Here is a 22,038-nt window from a genome sequence, read left to right as displayed (position 1 = left end):
GGATCGGCGACACATCCGGAGGCGCTTGAGTAGGAACTGGTGCAGGTGGCCGATTGAACGGGGTGACACAGATGGCTGTGTCAAGCTCGTCCAGTTCGTCATCTTCCTGAGGGACGGAAGCCGAGACAGCCGGGGCCGGAACCTCTTCCATCTTGGTCGTCTTCCTCGGTTGAGTGGCGTTGGGCGGTCTAACAAAAGGAGTCGCCGCCGGCGGTTTAGCCACCGGTTTTGACCCCCCCTGCGCCGCCGCTGGCGCACGTCTCCTTTTCCTCCACCTTCCTTTCTTCTGTATGCGATCTCCGTACACCAAGGTCACGGTTGCCATTGACCCGGTGTACGAGACGCGATACTCGATCAGGCTTCCATACGTTGCAATTAGTCCCCCCAGGTGGGGGGGGGGGGGGGTAATTGCACAGCGCACTCGACAACGTCTAGTTGGATTGGCTGCATATTTGAAACTGCAAGAATCGACTGCAAGAATCGACTGCGAGAATCGACTGCATAGATTGACTGGACTATGGTACCAGGCCCCGTGCTTATAAACCTTAAAGTCTAGACTTTAATAAAGTCCAGACTTTAACGTCATAGCAACGCCTTCAAACAGCAATACGTTAAAGTCTGGACTTTATTAAAGTCTAGACTTTAAGTTTTATAAACCGGCCTCGGTGGCGTCGTGGCAGGCCATCGGTCTACTGGCTGGTAGGTACTGGGTTCGGATCCCAGTCGAGGCATCGGATTTTTAATCCAGATACCGACTCCAAAACCTGAGTGAGTGCTCTGCAAGGCTCAATGGGTAGGTGTAAACCACTTGCACCGACCAGTGATCCATAACTGGTTCAACAAAGGCCATGGTTTGTGCTATCCTGCCTGTCTGAAGCGCAAATAAAAAATCCCTTGCTGCCTGTCGTAAAAAGAGTAGCCTATGTGGCGACAGCGGGTTTCCTCTAAAAACATTGTCAGAATGACCATATGTTTGACGTCCAATAGCCTATGATAAGATAAAAAAATCAATGTACTCTAGTGGCGTCGTTAAATAAAACAAACTTTAAGTTTTATAAGCACGGGCACTGTACATATTCCGTTCAGTCGATCATACAGATGCAAAAACAACGTTAAAACTATTGAAATAAGGAACCTATTTTTATTTTTTTCATTTTTTGTTTGTTGTTGTTGTTGTTTCTGGTATTTGTTTGTTTGTTTTTAAATAACCGACCTACAGTTGTTTTTTTAATCTATAAAATGATAAGTAGTGGTGTGCAACCATCAAAATGTGTGGTTCTCGCGAAATCTCGCGTTATCTGTCATGGCCGCTGCTAAAATCTTTTCGTGTTGATATTTCGCTATTTTCATTTGTGTTCATTACATAACCATTAACATCTCACTTACTATGAGTTAAACAAGCCAGAGTAAGTGTTTTATATGAATAGTGTATTTTTATCAAACGTTTTTTGCGTGTAGGGTGGCGGAGTTCGGGGACTAAATGAACCAACAATGCCATCTGCCATGATCTGGTATTCTGGAGTAATCGATAGTCTGACACATGAGGAATGAATGAATGAATGTTTAACGACACCCCAGCACGAAAAACACATCGGCCATTGGGTGTCAAACCATGGCAATGCAAATAAATAAAGTGATGATCAACATCAATATAAAAATTCAAGACTTAAAACAAAAACTGTAAAGAACTGTGCAAAAACACAAATATCACAGAATTTTACGGATACTGAATTTTACTCAAAACTTCAATTTTGTGCTGTATTGGCCATTCTCAAAGAGAATGTTACACCCCTGCACCACGGTGAGGTTACAGCACACGCAGGGGACACATGAGGACAAACAGTAAATTGTAAACTCGTGTATTGTAACCAAACATCTATCAAATAAAATTTATTTAGCTAACTTGTTGGTTTATTTACTTAAAGGAGAGAACAATTAAGGCATTTGGCCTGGTATGCATATTCAACGATATATAATGCACATTATTGCTTAATATCAACACGTATAATCGTATAGTTAATTAATAAAACGGTTAAATGTGACGGCTATAATATATAACGGGCGCAGCCATTTTGTACCATCTCAGTGAGTACGTCCTCTGGCGAGCTGGTGGTTACGTAATACTTAACGCGTCACGTCAGGAATGAGCCTTAAACTAGAGAAACACAATCTACCTGGTTTTTGTGGGATGATAAATAGTCATACATTGCAATGTTCTGTAATAATACACATCCCGGTAAGCCAGCAATAAGTATATCCAGCACTATATATGTTTTTAATACAAAATAAAATACCATTGTTAAAGTGGCTACACAACAAGTCGAAACAATTAACAATGTTTTGCCCATGCATTAACCTACGTACTGAAATGATACACGGAGTGTTTTCTTAGTTAATTGGTCTATGCTGTTAGTTGCTTCTACCTGTAATTCCTGATTGGCAGGTGTGTATTTGATTGGTAACCAGACGAGCCAGTTAACTGACGTTTTCTAGACACAAAAATACATACCGGTATTGTGGAATATTACCTGTCGCCCCTAAAATTGTAATGGACAAGGTTTATTACTGTAAATAGTTCTGTAAAACTATTGATTAAGTAGACTTTTCCATCTAAAACCACAGAACTGACCAATTACGTAGTCCCAAAGAAAAAAAAAATTATCACTTGGGTATCGTGGGTTGTCGTTTTTGCTCCAACGTAGCATATCAATAGGCCTAATAGTGTACATTTTTCCTTTGGATTATTAAGCAGAGAAAAATACTATAACCCCATTTTGTTCCGTTAATGCAACTTGAAATATATTTAGTTAAATAGTTTATTATATTATTATGTCATTTATGCTGTTTTACAAGTCAGGTTGATCAAAGAGAGGCGCCTTGTCGAAAATTACTGCTTTTGTTTACACTGTACATATAGGAGATGGTCAGATGCTGACGTCACTTCGCCCCAAGCTATCCCACCGGACATCACAAAAACAAAACAAAATGGCTTCCCCCAGTTAGCAGGAATAATCATGTTTTTTTATTAACTCTAAAATTACGCGTTTTTCATTTGCTAAAGTGTCAGTATGTGTTGGTGGTCCGGGTATGCATCTTTCCAACACATAAGGCTCTTGTTTGAGTTGACCCTACCTTTAAGTTGTTGGTACAATGCTGTATACATTACACTATTTGTTAATATGAATTTAAGATGCTACTAATACTACTAAAATGTTTTTGTAAATTCAGTTTGGTTTGACATAAGAAGAAAAGTAAAAGTGTTTTTGAAATAACAACAACAATAACAACAACAACAAACAACAAAAATTGTGTGCAATTTAGAAAACAATTTGCTTTGAAATAAATAGTTTGTAGTAAATTCCATAGTAATCACGCACCTCAAAACGCTTAGGCGAGTGAAAAATCGCATTCATCAAAATGCTAAGGCGAGTGAAAACCAAGCATTATTAATTTATGAACTAAATATTGAGACATACGTTGCAAAAATGAATCATGAAACCAATAATGTTTTCTTCTACTTTTATTTTGTTGGTTCATTAGTGTAGTCTGATTTCTTTTCCATTTCAGGAATGGAGTTCAGGATCAGTTCTATAGAAATATAATTATGACATACATACACTGCACCATGCACATAATTAATTTTCAGTGTTAGATGGTTTGATGAACATGCAGCTAACCATGTGTAGAAATCAACTTGTCTTGAATTTCATTATTATATACAACAAACATGATTAGGATAGATGGGATGGGAAAAATCCAGTGTCGCTGAGGTGGTTCAGTTATAACTATGACCCAAGCATCTCAGGTGTGTACTACTGACTGAATTAGATCCCCCCTATTTTTTTTTTTTTAAATAACTCGTTAAATGTAGGCTTACAATTAGTTCAACTGACATTAATGTGGCATCTCCCTCCCTAAACATTTTGTAACACGTCATTTGATCTATCACTACCAGTTACGAACGGCTCTCTATGTCAAGTCAGCGTTACGTTATTGATCTGGAACGGTCCCAATGTTGTTGATAAAAAATATATACAAACTCCGACAAAATGTGTCATAATAAAGATCATCTTTAAAAATACCTTAATTTTAGACACCATCATAAATGTGAAACAAGTTGTTAAGTAGGCTATCATATGCGTGCAGCGAGAGTTCTAAGAGTAAAACTAATCTGACCCCGATTGCTCTGAGTACTGGGCATCAAATCATGTTCCAGTCACATGGTATGTGACTTTCTAACAAATGTATTGAAACAAACAAAAATTACAATTACAAATATTTAAATGAATTTTTACTTCAGTTTTTTTTAAAGATAAAAAAAAAAAAAAAGTAGTACATGTATAGTGGACTCTGTCTAAACCGGATTCTGTGTATTCCGGATCTCTGCGTAAATGTTTTCTGATTTGTTTAGCAAAGATAAGTCCCAGTCATATATTAAAATCTTGCATGGATGCTTCTGTTCTTTTCACATTTTTTTTCTCTGATATTATTTTACGTGTGCTGTTTGTTAAGTGTAACATGCGTTATTTTTAACACTTGCCAGATTGAAATTACGTGCGCTGTATGAGCGCTGTCACACTCATGCACATTAAAAGACAAAATCTGATAATCCAGTCTTGAATTTTTTAATCAAAATTATAAATACTAAATGCAGAAATTGGAAAACTTTTAGGTGCACAAAATGGTCATAAAAAGAAGGTGATACCATTGTTTTATTTGTTGTAGGTATTTATAAAACCATGTACATGAGGTAGTGAGGTTAACCTTGACGATGAAAACTTTTGAACAGTGCAGTGACTCCCTCTGGAAAGGGGTGGCACAGTACGTCAACCATGGTGTTGTATTTTCCGACGACCATTGTGCTGAGGTCTTGCACTGGCATGGTGGCCTTACACAGTTGTTGCAGGCTGGTGCTGATGATGTGAGAGAGTTTTCTTCATTTGAGGTATGTATCAAGGCTTTTGACAGGAATTTATTTTAATATTTACGGTGTAGACATTCTTTGCAAAGTGTATAGAAACATATAAACAATTTTTTTTTTTACTCTGAATTTTATGGTACTGATCTGGAAAATCACTGTGCAGCCCTTGAAATTCAGACCATGTTGTGATGGAATTTTGTACAAATAATAAATCAAATATCAAATGGTTTTATATTATATGTGAATTATTATATACAGTGAAACCCCTCTAAATCGGAGACCCACATGGCCAAGAAATAATTAGTTGTTTAGGGGTGTCCAGTCTAGATAGGTTCTGTTCTGTACTAACAGCCAGTGAAAAACATCTAGTTTTGAGGGAATTGTAATTACAGAAGATACGGTTTTGAGCATTTTCACTGTACTGGTATATGTTTTAAATAAGAGACTTAAAATAAAAATTTCTATATTTTCAGTGTGGTAAAAATGACCAGAAGAAGGGAGTGTTCTTGGTTAGTTCGTTGTTGTGTGACGTGACGGCTCAGGTGATAAAGGATATCGTACAACAGAGCAGCTTCCAGTATGTCGTGGTGTTGACGTCCGTGAATCAGGCCGTGCATCTGTTTGAGAAGACGGGCAGTGCAGAAGGAGAGGACAAGTCTTTGTTTGAGAAATTCGAGGACAGGCTTCTGGAATGGATGGGAAACATGGTTTGTTTATGATATATATATGTCGTATTGAAATCTTTGTTCTTTTAAACAATATTTATTCCGTCTTTTACATGGCGGTAGGTATTGGTCGACAGGCATAAACCTATATTAGGACCTTTCGCCATAAATTTAGAACAGATATATTCATTTATCCAGCAATCACTGTATACATTGGCAAGATACAATGACTAGATAAATCTCCATATTTTCGGTCACTGACCAAAAATAAGCCCAAGTCAACTCAGTATTTCAGACTAGATTTTCAATAAACATAATCTTTAAATCATTTGTTTAAGTGCAGTAAATACAAATAACATTTAGTTTTGCGGTAACAATACCAAACTTGTATATTTATTTATGAATTAGAGTTTAGAAACGCTTTTTGAATGTGACAGAATGTGGCTAGCATCTTAAAAAAAAATGACGTCATGTATCTTTTACGATGTCATGCGGCAAAAGCCTTGCTAGGTTGATGTTACTCTATTTGCATATACAAAATTGGAATAAATAATGATTTTCCGACCATACCTGTAGGATTGCAGGATAAAAGAAATAACTGGTTACTGTCTTAAGATATCAGCTTTATCCTGCTCAGGTCAAATGGTGAATGCAGCTCGGCAGAGTCTCTCTGCATTCACCATTCTAACCTTTGCAGGGGAAAGCTGATATCTAAAGAGAGTAAGCAGTTATTCCCTATGTATTTAAACAAGATGACGGTCAATAGTAGCATATACATAACTGATAGAAGTAGTAACAACAGTTGTGGATAACTGAATAATCAATTATGATACAAAACTTTTTGTCTTCTTTTTTTCAGAACTATACTGCAGAAGTGTTTTATATTCCTTTCTTCACAGTTAATGTCTGTCCCCAATTCTTTCTGACACCACCTTACTCGGAGTTATTCCCCTTGTTGAAGACTGATGTGAAAAGAGTTGAGTTGCAGTATAATTCCATGCGACATGGAAAGGTATGTCACTTTCTAAAAGTTGAAACTTGAACAAACATATTTCCTCAAATAAGTTCTTGAAAATATGGGGTAATCCTTGAACAAAATGGTTTACTGATAAAGATAATATTTCTTAAAGAAAGTTTAAAGAAGTGGAACAGGAGAATGGAACATGAATGGGATCAAATATTTAGATGTTTGATAATTTGGACAATTTCGATGGTGTGAGATAAATGGAATCTATAATGAGTGTCTGTTGGAGATGTGGAAATTCCATTTTGTCAGACCGAACTGATGAACTATGTTGAGTTTCAGATCAAACAGTTGTATCTTGAAGTTCCAGTTTCCACATCTTCAATATAATTATGCTGTTATTAAAAATGTTACCTCCCAGTAGTACATAAAAAATATGAAAAATACTGACTGAATAAATATTGGTGAGTGATGCAATTTTTGTTGATGATATCATGTAGCACATTTTACCTGTCTTTTCCATATGGAAAGATTTCTATACACCTGGTGTAGTGAGATACATGTTGGTATTGTAGATTGGGATGTAACAAGGTAACACACCACCATTTCCCATGTTATTAATTTGTGTAACAGTTTAATACAATCTGTTTTAAGAGTTAGGTCTTTAATAAAATAAAATGAAATAAAATTCTGAAATGCCTTTTTCAGTTCTTTCTGTAATGATTACAAGTAGGTTGACCTTTGTAGTATTTATATAACCCATTGATATGAAGGTAATAGTTTTTTTTTTATTATTACTAAATGATAACTGTGCATATGGTATGCTGCAACTTGTATAACAACAAAATAAGGTGGTCCTCTGACTTACAGTCAACCTATATTGAATTTTTTTATGGTAGTTACAAAGCAACTGTACTTATTAAAAAATGGCAATCATGAGATTTTCTTTTCAGTGTTGGAATATTTTCACAGAATTTATACTTAGATAAAAATTGAAATGAAGTGCATGTAAAAGTGAATAGTGGGGTGCCACCAGTAAAAGTAAAATGTACATGGTACAATGATGATGAGGTAGTTTCTGTTGACACCTTTTTTTCTTCTTTTTCTTTTCTTTTTACTTAGACAGAAAGGAAAACATTTGAAGATATTTCAGAAATAGAATGTGCTCATTTACCCAAACCACTGCAGCTGTCTTTCAAGGTGAGTTTGGCCACTCTTATGATGCTTTAAATTGTTCTAAAATACCTAATGTGCAGGGATGAGAATCTTCCATGGAGTTTGTCTTACTCAGGCTTTATTTTCTTTATTCACATGTTGGGGGAGCTGAATCTAGCTCAGTTGATAGGGCATAGGGCCTCCATGAGTCCAAAATCTAGGGCTTGAGTACTCAAAGGTTAAACTCGACCCCAACCTGAGTACCCGATACTAGATGATAATGAGACTAAGACATAAAGTAAAGTAGCATTAAGTGTCTTAATTCCAGCGCTGAACATTAATGTCAAACCATGCTATTGTATTGCATTCCACACATTCTCATAGCCCTATAATGTAAACGGCGGCAAAATTACATCAAAAAATATTATTAAATGAGCGTGCTCTTCCTTGTATGGGTACTTGATTCCTGTGAATGGACTCAAGTCTTGCTAGACTCTGCCTGTACCCGAGTACTCAAGTATTCGTGGAGACCCTAGTAGAGCACTTGCCTGAGTTGCTTGCATCCTAGGAGTCGAACCACCTCTGATTTAGTATTTTACCATCCCAAACAACTGGTATATCAAAGGCTGTGGTATGTGCTGTGCTGTCTGTGGGAAGTGCATATATCCCTTACTGTTAATGGAAAAATGTAGCGGGTTTCCTCTAAGACTATGTGTCGAAATTTACCAAATGTTTGACATCCAATAGCCGATAATTTAATAAATAAATGTGCTCTAGTGGTGTCGTTAAAGAAAAACCACTGTTAACTTTCTTCAGATGATTACCATACTTTGTCACCCAATAGCCGATGTATTTTTCGTGCTGGGGTGTCGTTAAACATTCATTCATTCATTCATTCTTCAGATGTTTGCATCCAGTATGGATGGCCTGATGACCGAGTTGGATGTTAGGGAGGATGTGTACTGCGTGGGACCCACTAGTCGCCTGCTGGCCATGGAGATAGAAAACTTCCCTCCAGCCAAAACAAGGAGAAAGGTAACATGGATCGATCTAAATACTTGACATATTTACTGTCTGTATTAAATACAAATAATATTTTGGGGTATATATTTATGGAATAAAATGATTTTTTGCACATTTGATGGATTGCAAAGATGTTTAAAGTGTTTAAATTGTGCTTATTTTTAACTTTTAGAATATTGGGGGTGAGAGTTTCATGTTTGGAAATTACAAAATGTTAGTGACTTTTACTTGGAAATAACTATAGATTAACAGATATTTGATTTTTCAATGTGATTTTTGTTGTTTAATTCACGTTAGTTTGATCTGAATTGCTGAAAAATTGAATTATTTACAAGGCTTACCCTGCCCAAAGTCCATATTAGCAAATTGCTAATTTTTATACAAAGTAGCTACAACATTTAATATTGGTCAACTAAAATCTTGTTTAATTTTAGCATTTTTGTAATATTTTTCAAAGTAATACTCGACATATCTGAAAATTAACTCAAACAAAATTATTTTCATTGTGTGCCCCGTCTTGAGTTTTTAATGTCTAAAAGACCTTTTCAGGTTTTGTTTTTAAACTGGTATCACATCCCTACTTAATATACTTGTTATCAGTTAGAAATTGTTATGTGGCAGAAGTACAATTAGTTGCAAGATTGATCCCATCAGTGGATTATTTCTCAATGCAACCATTGCCCATGAATGATGTATCAAGTATTTTTTTATATGTACTATCCTATCTTTGATAAAATACATATACATTTTTAGAAATCCTTTGCTGCAAAATGAAAAGTACTATCCCATGTAGCAATGTTAAATACCTTAAATGTTGTTAAATAAACATTCCTTTCCTTTCAGAATGCTCCTAACAGGGCATCACTGGTGTTGATAGATCGAACTCTGGATCTTGTCGGCTGCACTAGCTACCAGTTTGAAACACTGCTGGACAAAATCACCAGTGTTCTTCCCGTTCTGCCGGGTCATCACAATGATGTCTTAGTCGACATGACTCCCTTGTGTTCTGTTGACAGGTAATTAAGCTTTCAAATTACCTTTTAAAACCATCTCATTGGCTGTTGGGATGTTCAGACCAGTCTACTTACATTGTGGGGGAGTATTCCATTTGTTTGAGGTCAGGCAAAGTAAAAGAGAAAACAATCAAAGTTTTCTAAATTCTTTTATTCACTCCATTTACATTATGAGATAGAAATATTTCTTATTACACACAATCTAACCTCTGAATCTGTAGCACTTACCCACTAGTACAGTGGACTGACCAGCCAATCAAATTGCTAAAAATCTTCCATTACTGTAAAGTTAGCTGGAACAGGTTGGCCATGACATAGGTCACAGGTCAGATAAGGTATTTATAAAAAAAGAAATGAAGTTTTTTGAAATTTTTGTTTAATTCAGGCTGTAGTATGAATCTGTCTGATCTCTTTAATTGCAGAATCCTATTCTACACAAAAAAATGAAATTATGGCAAAAATTCTCATTAAAAGCAAGTGGTCTGATAGATAATAGACTCCATCATATGTGTTCATGTAGGGTAGAAAAAGTACACCCGAGGTGGTGGAAATTTCGAACCAGGATGAGGCTTGCGAAGCCGTTTTCACATAAGTTCGCTGTTTATTTGTTTGGCTCATACCCAGATGAATGTAAAAGAAATAACCGACAATCCTTATAATTAAATTTAAAACATACTTACTAATAATAACACTAAAAGTAAAAGTTTATATTTTATTTTTAATATTTTTGTTTCTTTTAAACAATAACGCTCAGTAAGACAAACTACCAATATAAAATGACGTCATCAGGTATGACATTCCCTGACGATGTAATTTTTATATTCATCGAGAATTGAACAAACTCTCAAAGCTACGTCTGGACCAATGGGATGATGTTATATTGTAATGAATGTAACTAAAATGTAATTATTAATAAATGAAGTGGCTTGGCAAACAATTTATTAATCAGCGTTTGAAATAAGCACTTGTCCGTTTGTCCTGACAAGTGAAAACCTATTCGGACAAGCGAAATGTACTTTGGTGCTTGTCCTGTGGACAAGTGAAAATGTTCAATGCAGTTTTATTTTAAGCAATCAAAAACATCATCCTTGTACTTTAATAAAACGATCCATTTATTAGGACAAATGAAAAATGTTGGCAGACAAGTAAATTTCTAGTGTATTTGTCCATTGGATTAGTGAAACATTCTGCTTATTTCTACCAATGTTAATACCTGTCAAGTTTTATGTGTAAAAATATGTTGAATGACTCACCAGAGCAGTAGGCAGTGAGGAAGGTATTGAAAGTGGTGAACATGGTGCTGCAAGAGGATTCTCATAATTGCTTCATTATCCTTTGAAAGTACAACACAGTGGCCGGTTTAGTTTTGATTAATAAATAGAGATTATTATACAAGCTTGTATCTTATACTGATTTTATGAAACAATTGTCCGGATTCTTGTATTGCCCAAACAAGAGTGTAATAATTTCGTTATTATCCTTTGAAAGTACAACACAGTGGCCGGTTTATTTTCTTATCAGTTTTGACTAATAAATAGAAATTATTATACAACCTTGTATGTCGTCCATGCAACATATGCAACAAGTGTTATGATTCTTGTGTTGGCTGAGCGAGAGTGTAATAATTTTTTTATTATTATTTTTTTTTTTTTTTATGAATAACAAGAACTGTCTCAAAATGTGTCAACCACAACTAGAAGGAGACTACAGACAAGCTGAGCTAGGACTGGGAAAGCAGTGTCATGTTATGCATGTTATGACATCACTTCCCAAAATTACGTCATTACACCTGTGCTTCGTATGGTTTTTATTATCTCGTTTATGTTGAACTACGCAGATATTAAACCATGATATCAGATAACATTTGTTTTGTGAATGTTTTATTTTGTGAATGTTTTATCTTGCAGTAATTCTAGTCCTGATGTGATTGTGCCTGGCAGTTTGTCTGGAAGTATTTCTAATGGTGAACTTCCAAATCTCCAGTCCTTAGCAACTGCAAAACAGAAGGTAAAATATTATAATAATTCTCATATAAGTTTAGAGCAGTCTGCCTGCCATTGGGTCATTTTGAGTGTCAGTGGAAATAACAGAATGCCTAACATATTGTATTATTAGTAGCTATAAGATGTTCAACATACAGTAATTTCAAAACATAGTCTACACCAATGGTTCATAAATGTTTTTGCTCAATGAGAGTAAATGCATAACCTATCCCCTCCCCCACCTATTTTTGTAGTAAATCCTTTATGTCAACTGCTTCCCTTTTTTCTTTGTTATTTTTCAGGAAGCGCTAATGGATGTGAACCGACATCTGGTGGAGGCTGCATCGTTACAGAAACTCCCTCTCAAACTGACCGGCAGAGTGGGGAGGGTGACAGCCGACCAGCTAGATAACACACTCGCGCTTTTCAAGTAAGGATTATGTTTTTTAAATAAATTAATTTAATTTTTAGGTTCTTATCATAGTTCAAGCATGCTGACCTAGGAACACGATCTTGGTTAGTATGTTTGGATCATCTGTTCAGGACAGAGGTTAATGGTTAGTTGTTGGTGGTTAGTGTGAGAGAAGTTGGTTTCGTGTCTTACACTTCCCCACTGAGCCGTTAAAATTACTCTAGATGATATCCGGTACCAGGGTGCAGACTCAGAACCGGCCTCGGTGGTGCAATGGTTAAGTCATTAGACTACAGGCTGGTAGGTACAGGGTTCGCAGCCCGATACCATCTCCAACCCAGAGCGAGTTCTTAAGAGCTCAGTGGGTAGGTGAAAGGCCACTACACCTTCTTCTCTCTCTCTAACCACTAACCAACTAACAACTAACCCACTGTCCTGGACAGACAGCCCAGATAGCTGAGGTGTGTGCCCAGGACAGTGTGCTTGAACCTTAATTGGATATAAGCACGAAAATAAGTTGAAAGAAAGCAGACTCAGAACCTATCAACATTAATCTGATAGCTGCACTACGTTCTAAAGCAGTGCTGGTTTAAAAAATCTTTTTTTAAACTTATGCTTTGAATAATTTCTTCAACCTCTTTGTACTCTCAATTTTGTTCAATAAAGAAATAACATCCACAAAATTTGTTACTAAAAATTGACAATAAATAAAACTATAACTGTTTAATAAAAAAAATACATTTTCTTTCAAATAATTTATATTAAAATGTTGTAGATTGTCGTATACATGGTAACTAAGATTTTTCTAGTACCAACTTTCATAGCTAGTACAAGCTGGAAGCTGGTACTCATTTTGAATAGACCTGTTGTATCTTCTTCTTCTTTTCGTTCACTCTAATAATGACTGTTGAGTCCTAAAATAGGTTGCTTTTCCAAACTAACAATTCTACCCAACATATGTAGGTTGACTACCAGTAGCTTGGAGGCTAGGGGCCCAGCACTGCACCTGCCTGGGTGTTCTCCACAGGGCGAGCATTATGCTTATTTTCTTTTTTGTTATTATCATGACTTTGAGGCTCAGCAATTACACTTTAGCAGGGGAATTGTTGTATAAAATAGAAGGTGTTTAACAATGTTGCAGATAAAAAAAAAAAATTGTTTATGTTTTCAGGGGAAACTACCAAGCAATACAGGCCCACCTAGATACGATTCAGATCGCCAAGGCAACCTCTCAGGCCCTGAAGCACCCCGAGTGTTTGCGGCATGAAAACCTAGTGAGTGTTGAGAAGAACCTGGTGCAGGTTGTAGGAGATGAGAGTGATCCGAGAGCGGGTGGCTTGGCCTTTCTCCTCAAACTGATGACAGCTGAGTTCAGCAAACCTCACCAGGACAGGTGGGTGCTAAACAGACATCAGAGATAGGTTGGGCATGGTCGTTCAGGTCACCAGGACAGGTGGGTGCTAAACAGACATCAGAGATAGGTTGGGCATGGTCGTTCAGGTCACCAGGACAGGTGGGTGCTAAACAGACATCAGAGATAGGTTGGGCATGGTCGTTCAGGTCACCAGGACAGGTGGGTGCTAAACAGACATCAGAGATAGGTTGGGCATGGTCGTTCAGGTCACCAGGACAGGTGGGTGCTAAACAGACATCAGAGATAGGTTGGGCATGGTCGTTTAGGTCACCAGGGAATAATAAAATTTTCATTACATTCATTACAATTTAATGTCATCCCATTGGTCTAGCTGTCTTGTTCCAACCACAACTGGACAAGTTTGTTTTGTTTTAATGACCCCACTAGAGCACATTGACTTATTAATCATTGGCCATTGGATGTCAAACATATGGTCATTTTGATGTCTAGTCTTAGAGAGGAAACCCGCCACATTTTCTTTTCATTAGTAGCAAAGGATCTTTTGTATGCACCATCCCACAACACATACCAAGACCTCTGATCTACTAGTTGTGGTGCATTGGCAAGAATGAGAAATAGCCCAAAGGGCCCTCCGACAGAGATAGATCTCAAACTGACCAGCAAAGAAAAAAGTGAGAAACGTTTGTATAACATCACATTATTTCTGCATGATAGGCGATATGCAACTTACAACTCACAGCAAATCTGATCTGACCTGACCTGTCGCATTCTACACGACCTCACTTTACAGGCCTGTATATAAATGAGAACACATGGACTCAACCATCTTTTGAAAGATTTGTTTGGGTCAAGGATATTAACAGGTGCAAAATAGGTATCAAAGATATGTCAAGATTGGTCTTGAAGATTACCAGCAAAGAAAAAGTAAAATTTATTTATTTAACCTATCTCAGCACAATTTAAACTATGGCTGTTTGTTGCCTAACATGATTGTTGTGATAATCATGGTGGTGTGGGGTTTGCAAAGAAAGTGGGGGTGGGGGTGGGGGGTAGGGGGAGAGATGAAAATTCCCTCTAAAAATAGACTTAAGCTTGTCTGTACAGTCATTCCTTCTTAGAGCTATCTGCATTTTTACAATTATGCCAAAAGTGTTTCGGTGTATTTACAAACAACAGGATGACCAGAAACACTTCGGATGTATGAAAATGGTTATTCTAACTAATTAAATGTAAGTAGTTTCTAATTTAAAGTAGTTTTTCTCCTGTCTTGACTGTTACAGACTCTATACATTGGATGACTTCCTCTGTCTGCTCACGTACTTGTATTCCCTGTCAGGAGGAAGAGTCGCAGATGGGGATGAAGAGTTGCAGATACAAGTACGTTTATTTCTGTCTCATCTTGACACATGCAAGAGGCAAGATATAGATATAATTTTTCTGTTGACAGCAGAATCGAGGTTTGCACCCCCTCCCTAGAAAAATCTCAGGTCCATCTTTTTCAGCGATGTATGTTAATTTTGGCTGGTAGAATTGGTCAGTGTTGCAGTTTTCTCATTATTAAGATCTGGACATCTCATATATTTTTATTATTGATTGTTTGTAGAAGCTAAAAATTAATTTTTTCTTTTCAGATGTAGGCTGTTGGAAGTGTCAGACCAAAGGGTTTTCGGGGTGGGGAGGTGGGATGCACAAGATGTGAAAATGTATCTGTATTTTAAGAGGTCAGATTAGGTGTGAAAAAGCTATTTTATATTCATCAAAACATTTTACCAATAATGATTTCTGCTGTACATATTTTCATATGCTGTAAATTGTATTTTCTGTTGCTTTTTTTTTCAGAAATTATTAGTTGATTTTATTATCAAGGACAAAGAAACACTTTCTCCTGTTATCAAATCTATAGGTAAGAAAATATTTTTTCTTTTTAAAAGCTTTACTGTTAAATCTAGTTAGTATCAATTTTATGATATTTAATACTTATTGTTTAATATTTATACGGTTGGTACAAAATGAATTCTTCAAAAATAAGAAAAAGGTTAATGTATTTGTATATAGCAGAAAACATGTAATACATTTTCATTTTTGACTTAATTGACTGTGACCATTTTAGATCTAAAACTGTACCTTCTGTTATTTTTATTTTAATATTTCATTAAGAATACTAACTTTGATTAGCAGCAAGGGATCTTTTATATGCACCATCCCACAGACAAAATAGTACATACCACAGTCTTTGTTACACCAGTTATGGAGCACTGGCTGGAACGAGAAATAGCCCAATGGGTCCACCGACGGGGATCGATCCTAGATCTAGAGTTGGTCCATGTGCCCTCTTACCATGCATCAAGCGAACGCTTTACCACTGGGCTACATCCCACCCAATCTTGTTATGAAGATATTTGACAAATCTTGTTAATAATTATTGACTGGATTGAGATATAGCTCACAGCAGTAAAGCACTCACCTGATGCCAAGTTCTCCACCCATCCCAGCCAGTACTTCATGGCTGGTGCTTCAAAGGCCACAGTATGTTTTGTCCTCTCTATGGGAAAGTGTATTTAAAAGATCCAGTACTCCTTAAGATAAGCAGTCAGAGGTGGATCCATTGCGGGAAACCATGGGAATTATCCTTTCCACAGCTAAAAATATTCATGGGTTCCCGGTTTTTTTCTTTTAATTTTTTCCCCCATTGGGGGATACCCTTGTGATGTGTTGGTCCACACGAAATATTTCCTGGATTCACCCAAAGTTAAAGTGGCAAAGAGCTTACTTGATGTGCGATCGGTCCGAGATTGATTCCCGTTGATAGTGCATTGGGCTATTTCTTGTTCCAGCCAGTGCATCATGATTAGTATATCAAAGGCTGTGGTGTGTGTTATCCTGTCTGTCGGTTGATGCATATAAAAATTCCTTGGCTACTAATGGAAAAATGTAGCGGGTTTCCTCTCCAAGACTATATGTCAAAATTACAAAATGTTTGACACCCCAGAGTGGATCTGTATGAGACATTAGACATTGAGAATATTTTGATGCTTTCAGTTGGAGAGACTGTTTCTGAGGGTATAGTGATGACTCTAGTAGAAGATATGTGGTCCAAACTGGAAGCAGTTGGGTCTGCTCGGAACAATCTCAAACAGTTCAGGTAAAAGGTTAATTATGAAATTTTCAGTCTTTTGTCCTTACATTTTACAAACTCTGTAAATGTTCTGGATGTGTTGTCTATAAAAGATCCCTTGCTGCTAATAGAAAATGTAGGGTGTCCTCTGAAAAGGGGATGGAGAATGCCTAGTGGTAAAGTGCCCTCCTGATACAAGGTCGATGGGCACATAGAGCTAATTCTCATTCCAGCAACTAGTGTAACAAAGACCTTGGTAATTCTGACATGTAGTCTTTCCTCTGGAGATCACTTGTCAGAATTAGCAAATGTTTAGACATCCAGTAGCCAATTACTGTAGATCCTGAAATTAATGCGATCATTATATTAATGCGAAAAATGCGAGATTGTGTTATTCGCATTAATAACATGACACATTTATGTCTATGTTTTTGTCTATGTGCTCCATGTTATTAAAACAAAACAAAGATTAAAATTCTAATATATTTATAACACACAACTGAAAAACAATTCATTATAGATGAGACATACTAATTGTCCAATAGTTCAGCAAGCTGCCAGCCATGTGAATGATTTCAGGGTCTTTGGCCACCCTGTCAATAGCCGACACGATCCATCACGCGTGAATGTGTTTTAGCACGCTAATCCTGAGGTCAACGTTTTCTTTGTTTTTGCTGTTCAAGTTTGATACAACTTTGTCAGAATACAACTGGGTGAATTGTTCTTTCATTATGATTTTGAAATCACCATTCACAGATAAAGATACAGTTGTAATAGTACATACATGTTTAACCAGATTTAGCTAAATATACACATTACATAAATGATTGCTAAAAACATATGCTTTGAGTTGATCTCACCAAAAACACAAGGGACTAAACAGGTATGTTAGTGAGTTGATTTCATTGAAGAGACCTTTAACTCTGATTTAACCGAAAAGTACACAGACGTATGTTAGAAAAGTAATATTTCAAAAGGGAGGCCACTCGCATTAATTTCATGTCACATTTTAGTCTGCCCACCGTCACACGCATTAATTTAGGGACGCATTAATTTCAGGATCTACAGTATTAATTAATCATTGTGCTTTAGTGGTTTCATTAAACAAACTTTACTTTAATTTCAATGTCTTGTTCTTGGCTGGCTAATGTTTACAAGGTTACTATTTAATTCATATCGGGTAAAGTGAAGAAGAGCTTGCTCGATGCGCGATCGGTCCGAGATCGATCCCCGTTGGTGGCTTATTGGGCTATTTCTCGTTCCAGTCAGTGCACCATGACTAGTATATCAAAGTATGCGTTATCCTGTCTGTGGGATGGTGCCTATAAAAATTACTTTGTTTATAATGGAAAAATGTAGCAGGTTTCCACTTCAAGACTATATGTCAAAATTACCAAATGTTTGACATCCAATAGCCGATGGTTAATAAATCAATGTGCTCCAGTGGTGTTGTTAAACAAAACAAATTTAACTTGATCTAATTCATATCATACAAAAAATGAGATGATTCACTAGCAGTATTCATAGATAAATGAACTGAATCATCTAGATGGGTTAGATGTAATATAAGCACTGGGTGAATGTCATTAGACTACCTTTAATTACAGGGGATAAGATTAGCTCAGTGGTAGAGAGCTACCTAATGTGTGATGAGTTGAACTTGTAGGCCTGATTGCCTTTGAAGAAATTAAGGACCAGTTGAACCTCCTGACGGACGTCTACTACTGAAGTATATGTTACTATGCCTTTTTATCTTCCCATTTTATTGATTACTATCATGTTTTTCTCTAATATATTACTTCCATCTTGCAGAGAAATTGTTGACCCTGGTGGTGCTCTTAGTCCTCCCAGCAACAAACCATTACTCAAACAAATTGTGGAAGCCATATTGGATCCAAGTAAACCAGAGCTGTCCGATATTGAGTACAAATCCAGTGGCTTCAAAGACTTGCTCAAATCTGGCTTTGGGTAATTACATTGCTGTGTGCTTATTCGTTTCTAGAAGTTATGTCATAACTGGTGAATTCTTAAAAAAATTGATTGCTGATTCAAGAATGTATTTTTTATCTGGTTATATTCAAATCAAATTCTTGCTGTTGCTTTAAAAGCATCGTGTACCAGAATCTTTGATGATTCTACCTGAACTGACTAATGTCTAGCCTTGTCTTTTGTTGTTATTCGTGAAATATTTTCAAAGTGTTTTTGTTTATTAAATTTATTCAAAAGCTGTACTATTTATAGTGTTTACTAGATGATTTTTGTCCTGTAAATTAAACAAAATATTGTTAATTGTCATAAACCTGTGTCAATTGCCATGGTGCATAATGTAAGATACATCTTTTGACTGAAAATTAATTTCTCAGAATGTGTTACAACAAAGACAATTGTATTTATTGTGCTGGTATAAATATCTGTTTGTCTTCAGATTGTTTATGAGTGTCAGCAAGCCACGACCTAGCGACCATCCACTGCTCATTTTGTATGTAGTTGGAGGAATCACATCCACAGAAGTCAAACAGATCCGTGATGTCATCAATAAAACGAAACCATCTACTCAGGTATTGATTTTTTACATATTTTAACAAAAGCATTTATTTTTCATTTATACTTATTTTCGGACTTATATCCAATTAAGGTTCAGGTGCACTGTCCTGGACACACACCTCATTTATCTGGACTGTCTGTCCAGGACAGTGGGTTAGTTGTTAGTGGTTAGTGAAAGAGAGAAGGGTGTAGTGGTCTTACACCTACCCATTAAGTCAGTAAAACTTGCTCTGGGTGGGAGCCGGTACCTGGCTGCAAACCCTGTACCTACCAGCCTCATGTCCGATGGCTTAACCACAACACCATGGAGGCTGGTACAAAAACATCTTCTGTATGTTGTTTTTATACTCTCCACCAAAATATTAAGCAACTTAAGTTCTCTTCATAAAACATCTTTCAACCTGTATGTCAACTTATTTTAACAATATCAGTAATATATCAGACACACGTCTGTGCTAAAACACCTCAAAATGTCAGTAGCATAAATTGAACAGGAATGGACCTCTATCTTAATGCATTTGCACTTAAAAATATATATCCTGTTGATCTTAAACTGGTTAAAGAATTTTTTTTAAAGAAATTGAGGGTGAGGGTGTTACAGTTTGTAGCTCAAACACAAGTTCCAGTTTTTACCATTTAAAACTAGCATGGAATGTGTCACAATTTTCAATTGACTAGAAATGTCACTAATCAAGATTTTGAAAACAAACTGTTTCCTGCTGAAGATATTTTTGAGCTGGCAATTCAAGTTTATAAATTCAGATATTTTATCTTCATAGAGTGTTTTGTTATTAAGTTTATTTTCTGAGACTATTTTATTTTTAGGTTGTTATTGGAAGCACCCGACTGCTCCGGCCTACCAATGTGCTTCAAGGAGTGTTTTGTCAAGATAATATAAATCCAGTTGCTTATTAGGCCACAGACCATGTTTTTCAATCTCTGCCATTCACGGATATGACAGCAGCATCTCATGAAGTCTTTCTCTTACTGTGCGATTTGTACAAACATTTGCTCCTTGCAATAATTGGTGTTCTGGCACTACATATATTACTCACAGTCAGTATATTGTTTACCTCATACACTAAATGTAATGATTACGGTAATAAAGAGATCTAAAATATTTTCTTGTTTAGCAGACCAACCTCATGCAAAGTAGCTTTACAACTATGTGTTATATCTTGCCCTAATGAGAGAGAGAGAGAGAGAGAGAGAGAGAGAGAGAGAGAGAGAGAGAGAGAGAGAGAGAGAGAGAGAGAGAGAGAGAGAGAGAGAGAGAGACACACACACACACACACACACACACACAGAGACGGACAGACAGACAGACAGAGACACAGACAGAAAGGAGAGACAGAGAGAGAGAGAGAGAGGAAAAGAGAGAGATGTTTTAGACTTATATCCGCTGCTAGGTGTCCATCAATAGTGGAAGACGCACGCACGCACACACACACACACACAACTTTTATGTATATAGAGGTTAAATTGAAATGATTGAACATTTAATTATAAATTTAATATGTACCCAAACCACCCAGTTGAAAATATTTTTTAAATATTAAAACACATTTGCAATCCCACTTTATCTTTTGTTTTGTTTATTAGTTTATTACTCTAAGACTTGTAAATAGAAGTATACTGTGTAATTTGTTGATAATCATATTCTTACAGATAATAATAGGCCAAGTTAAAAAAGAAATATGATTATCTTCTTCGAGCAAATGGAAAAGTAAGGCCGTTGTTAAATTATTATTATTATTATTATTATTATTACATTGACACCTGTCTAAACTGGATCCTGAACAAAATAGAATACTGTCAAACAAGTTTCATGGTCCCAAAACTTTCTAAATTCTAAAACTGGAACCTCTAAACACTGGATCCTGTCTAAATCAGATAAATATCATGTCCCTGGCGTGATCTGCTTTAGTCAGGTTTCACTGTATTATTAATAAAAAAAAAAGTTCTTTGAAGATGGCATCTATGTCCAGATGATCCCAGTAGCATGGAATACAAATATGAAAAAGTGCCTATTTTAGTTTAGATGTGCCGTAACATCTAGCTGAAAAATATGCTATATCTCCGCTTGTTCCTTTTTTAACATCCTGCAAGCACTTGTGACCTGTCTGACTCCACTCCTTTGTTGGGGCGAGACTTAGCTCAGTGGTAAAGCGCTCGCTTGATGCGCGGTCGGTTTCGGATCGATCCCCATCGGTGGACCCATTGGGCTATTTCTCGCTTCAGCCAGTGCACCACGACTGGTACGTCAAAGGCCGTGGTATGTGCTATCTTGTCTGGAATGGTGCATATAAAAGATTGCTTTCTACTAATCGAAAAGAGTAGCCCATGAAGTGGTGTCAGCGGGTTTTCTCCCTTAACCATATGTCTGACGCCATATAACCGTAAATAAAATGTGTTGAGTGCATCGTTAAATAAAACATTTCCTTCTTTCCTTCCACTCCTTTGCTTTGACAAGATAATTAGATTTTATTTATGTTGTTAATTTTAATCAAAATCAATCATGGTAAATGTAACAAAAATTGTATATTTATTTACAAATTTTTAGTTTAAAAGCTTTTTTGAGCTGACAAATAAATCCCTAACAACCCCCATACCCCCTCCCTCAAACAAACAAATTAAAAAAAAAAAACCGAAACAAAAACAACCTTTTAAGCTTCTTGGCATTGAAATTGTATCTTACTGGACATTCCATCTTTAGACCTCCAAATGACGTTAGCTACAATGATATACATTCAGTTTGCCCTGCGATTAAAGTGCTTGCCTTATGCACAATCGACCTAGGATTGATCCCTGTTGGTGTTGCATAGGGCAGTTCTCGTTTCAGTCACTACACAACTGATGTAAATTTAAA

The 22,038-nt window shown here is 36.5% G+C and overlaps 1 protein-coding gene across 1 annotated transcript; it reads left to right on the top strand.

Annotated features, from left to right (window-relative positions):
• The first annotated feature begins 1,286 nt into the window (after window positions 1-1,286).
• On the top strand, window positions 1,287-20,746 carry LOC121384492 (sec1 family domain-containing protein 2-like). The gene is made up of 16 exons (XM_041514900.1): window positions 1,287-1,406; window positions 4,726-4,945; window positions 5,395-5,628; window positions 6,446-6,598; window positions 7,673-7,750; window positions 8,609-8,740; window positions 9,572-9,744; window positions 11,649-11,748; window positions 12,026-12,153; window positions 13,307-13,528; window positions 14,791-14,887; window positions 15,350-15,413; window positions 16,550-16,652; window positions 18,438-18,593; window positions 19,051-19,183; window positions 19,995-20,746. Exons 2-16 carry the CDS (start codon window positions 4,772-4,774, stop codon window positions 20,082-20,084), a joined length of 2,037 nt encoding a protein of 678 aa, XP_041370834.1. The 5' UTR covers window positions 1,287-1,406; window positions 4,726-4,771; the 3' UTR covers window positions 20,085-20,746.
• The last annotated feature ends 1,292 nt before the right edge of the window (window positions 20,747-22,038 follow it).

This window comes from Gigantopelta aegis, chromosome 10 (assembly GCF_016097555.1).
Source record: "Gigantopelta aegis isolate Gae_Host chromosome 10, Gae_host_genome, whole genome shotgun sequence".
In the NCBI taxonomy this organism is placed as follows: Eukaryota; Metazoa; Mollusca; class Gastropoda; order Neomphalida; family Peltospiridae; genus Gigantopelta; species Gigantopelta aegis.
Note: the sequence above shows the minus strand (reverse complement) of the source record. Positions and strands in the feature narration are given on the sequence as shown.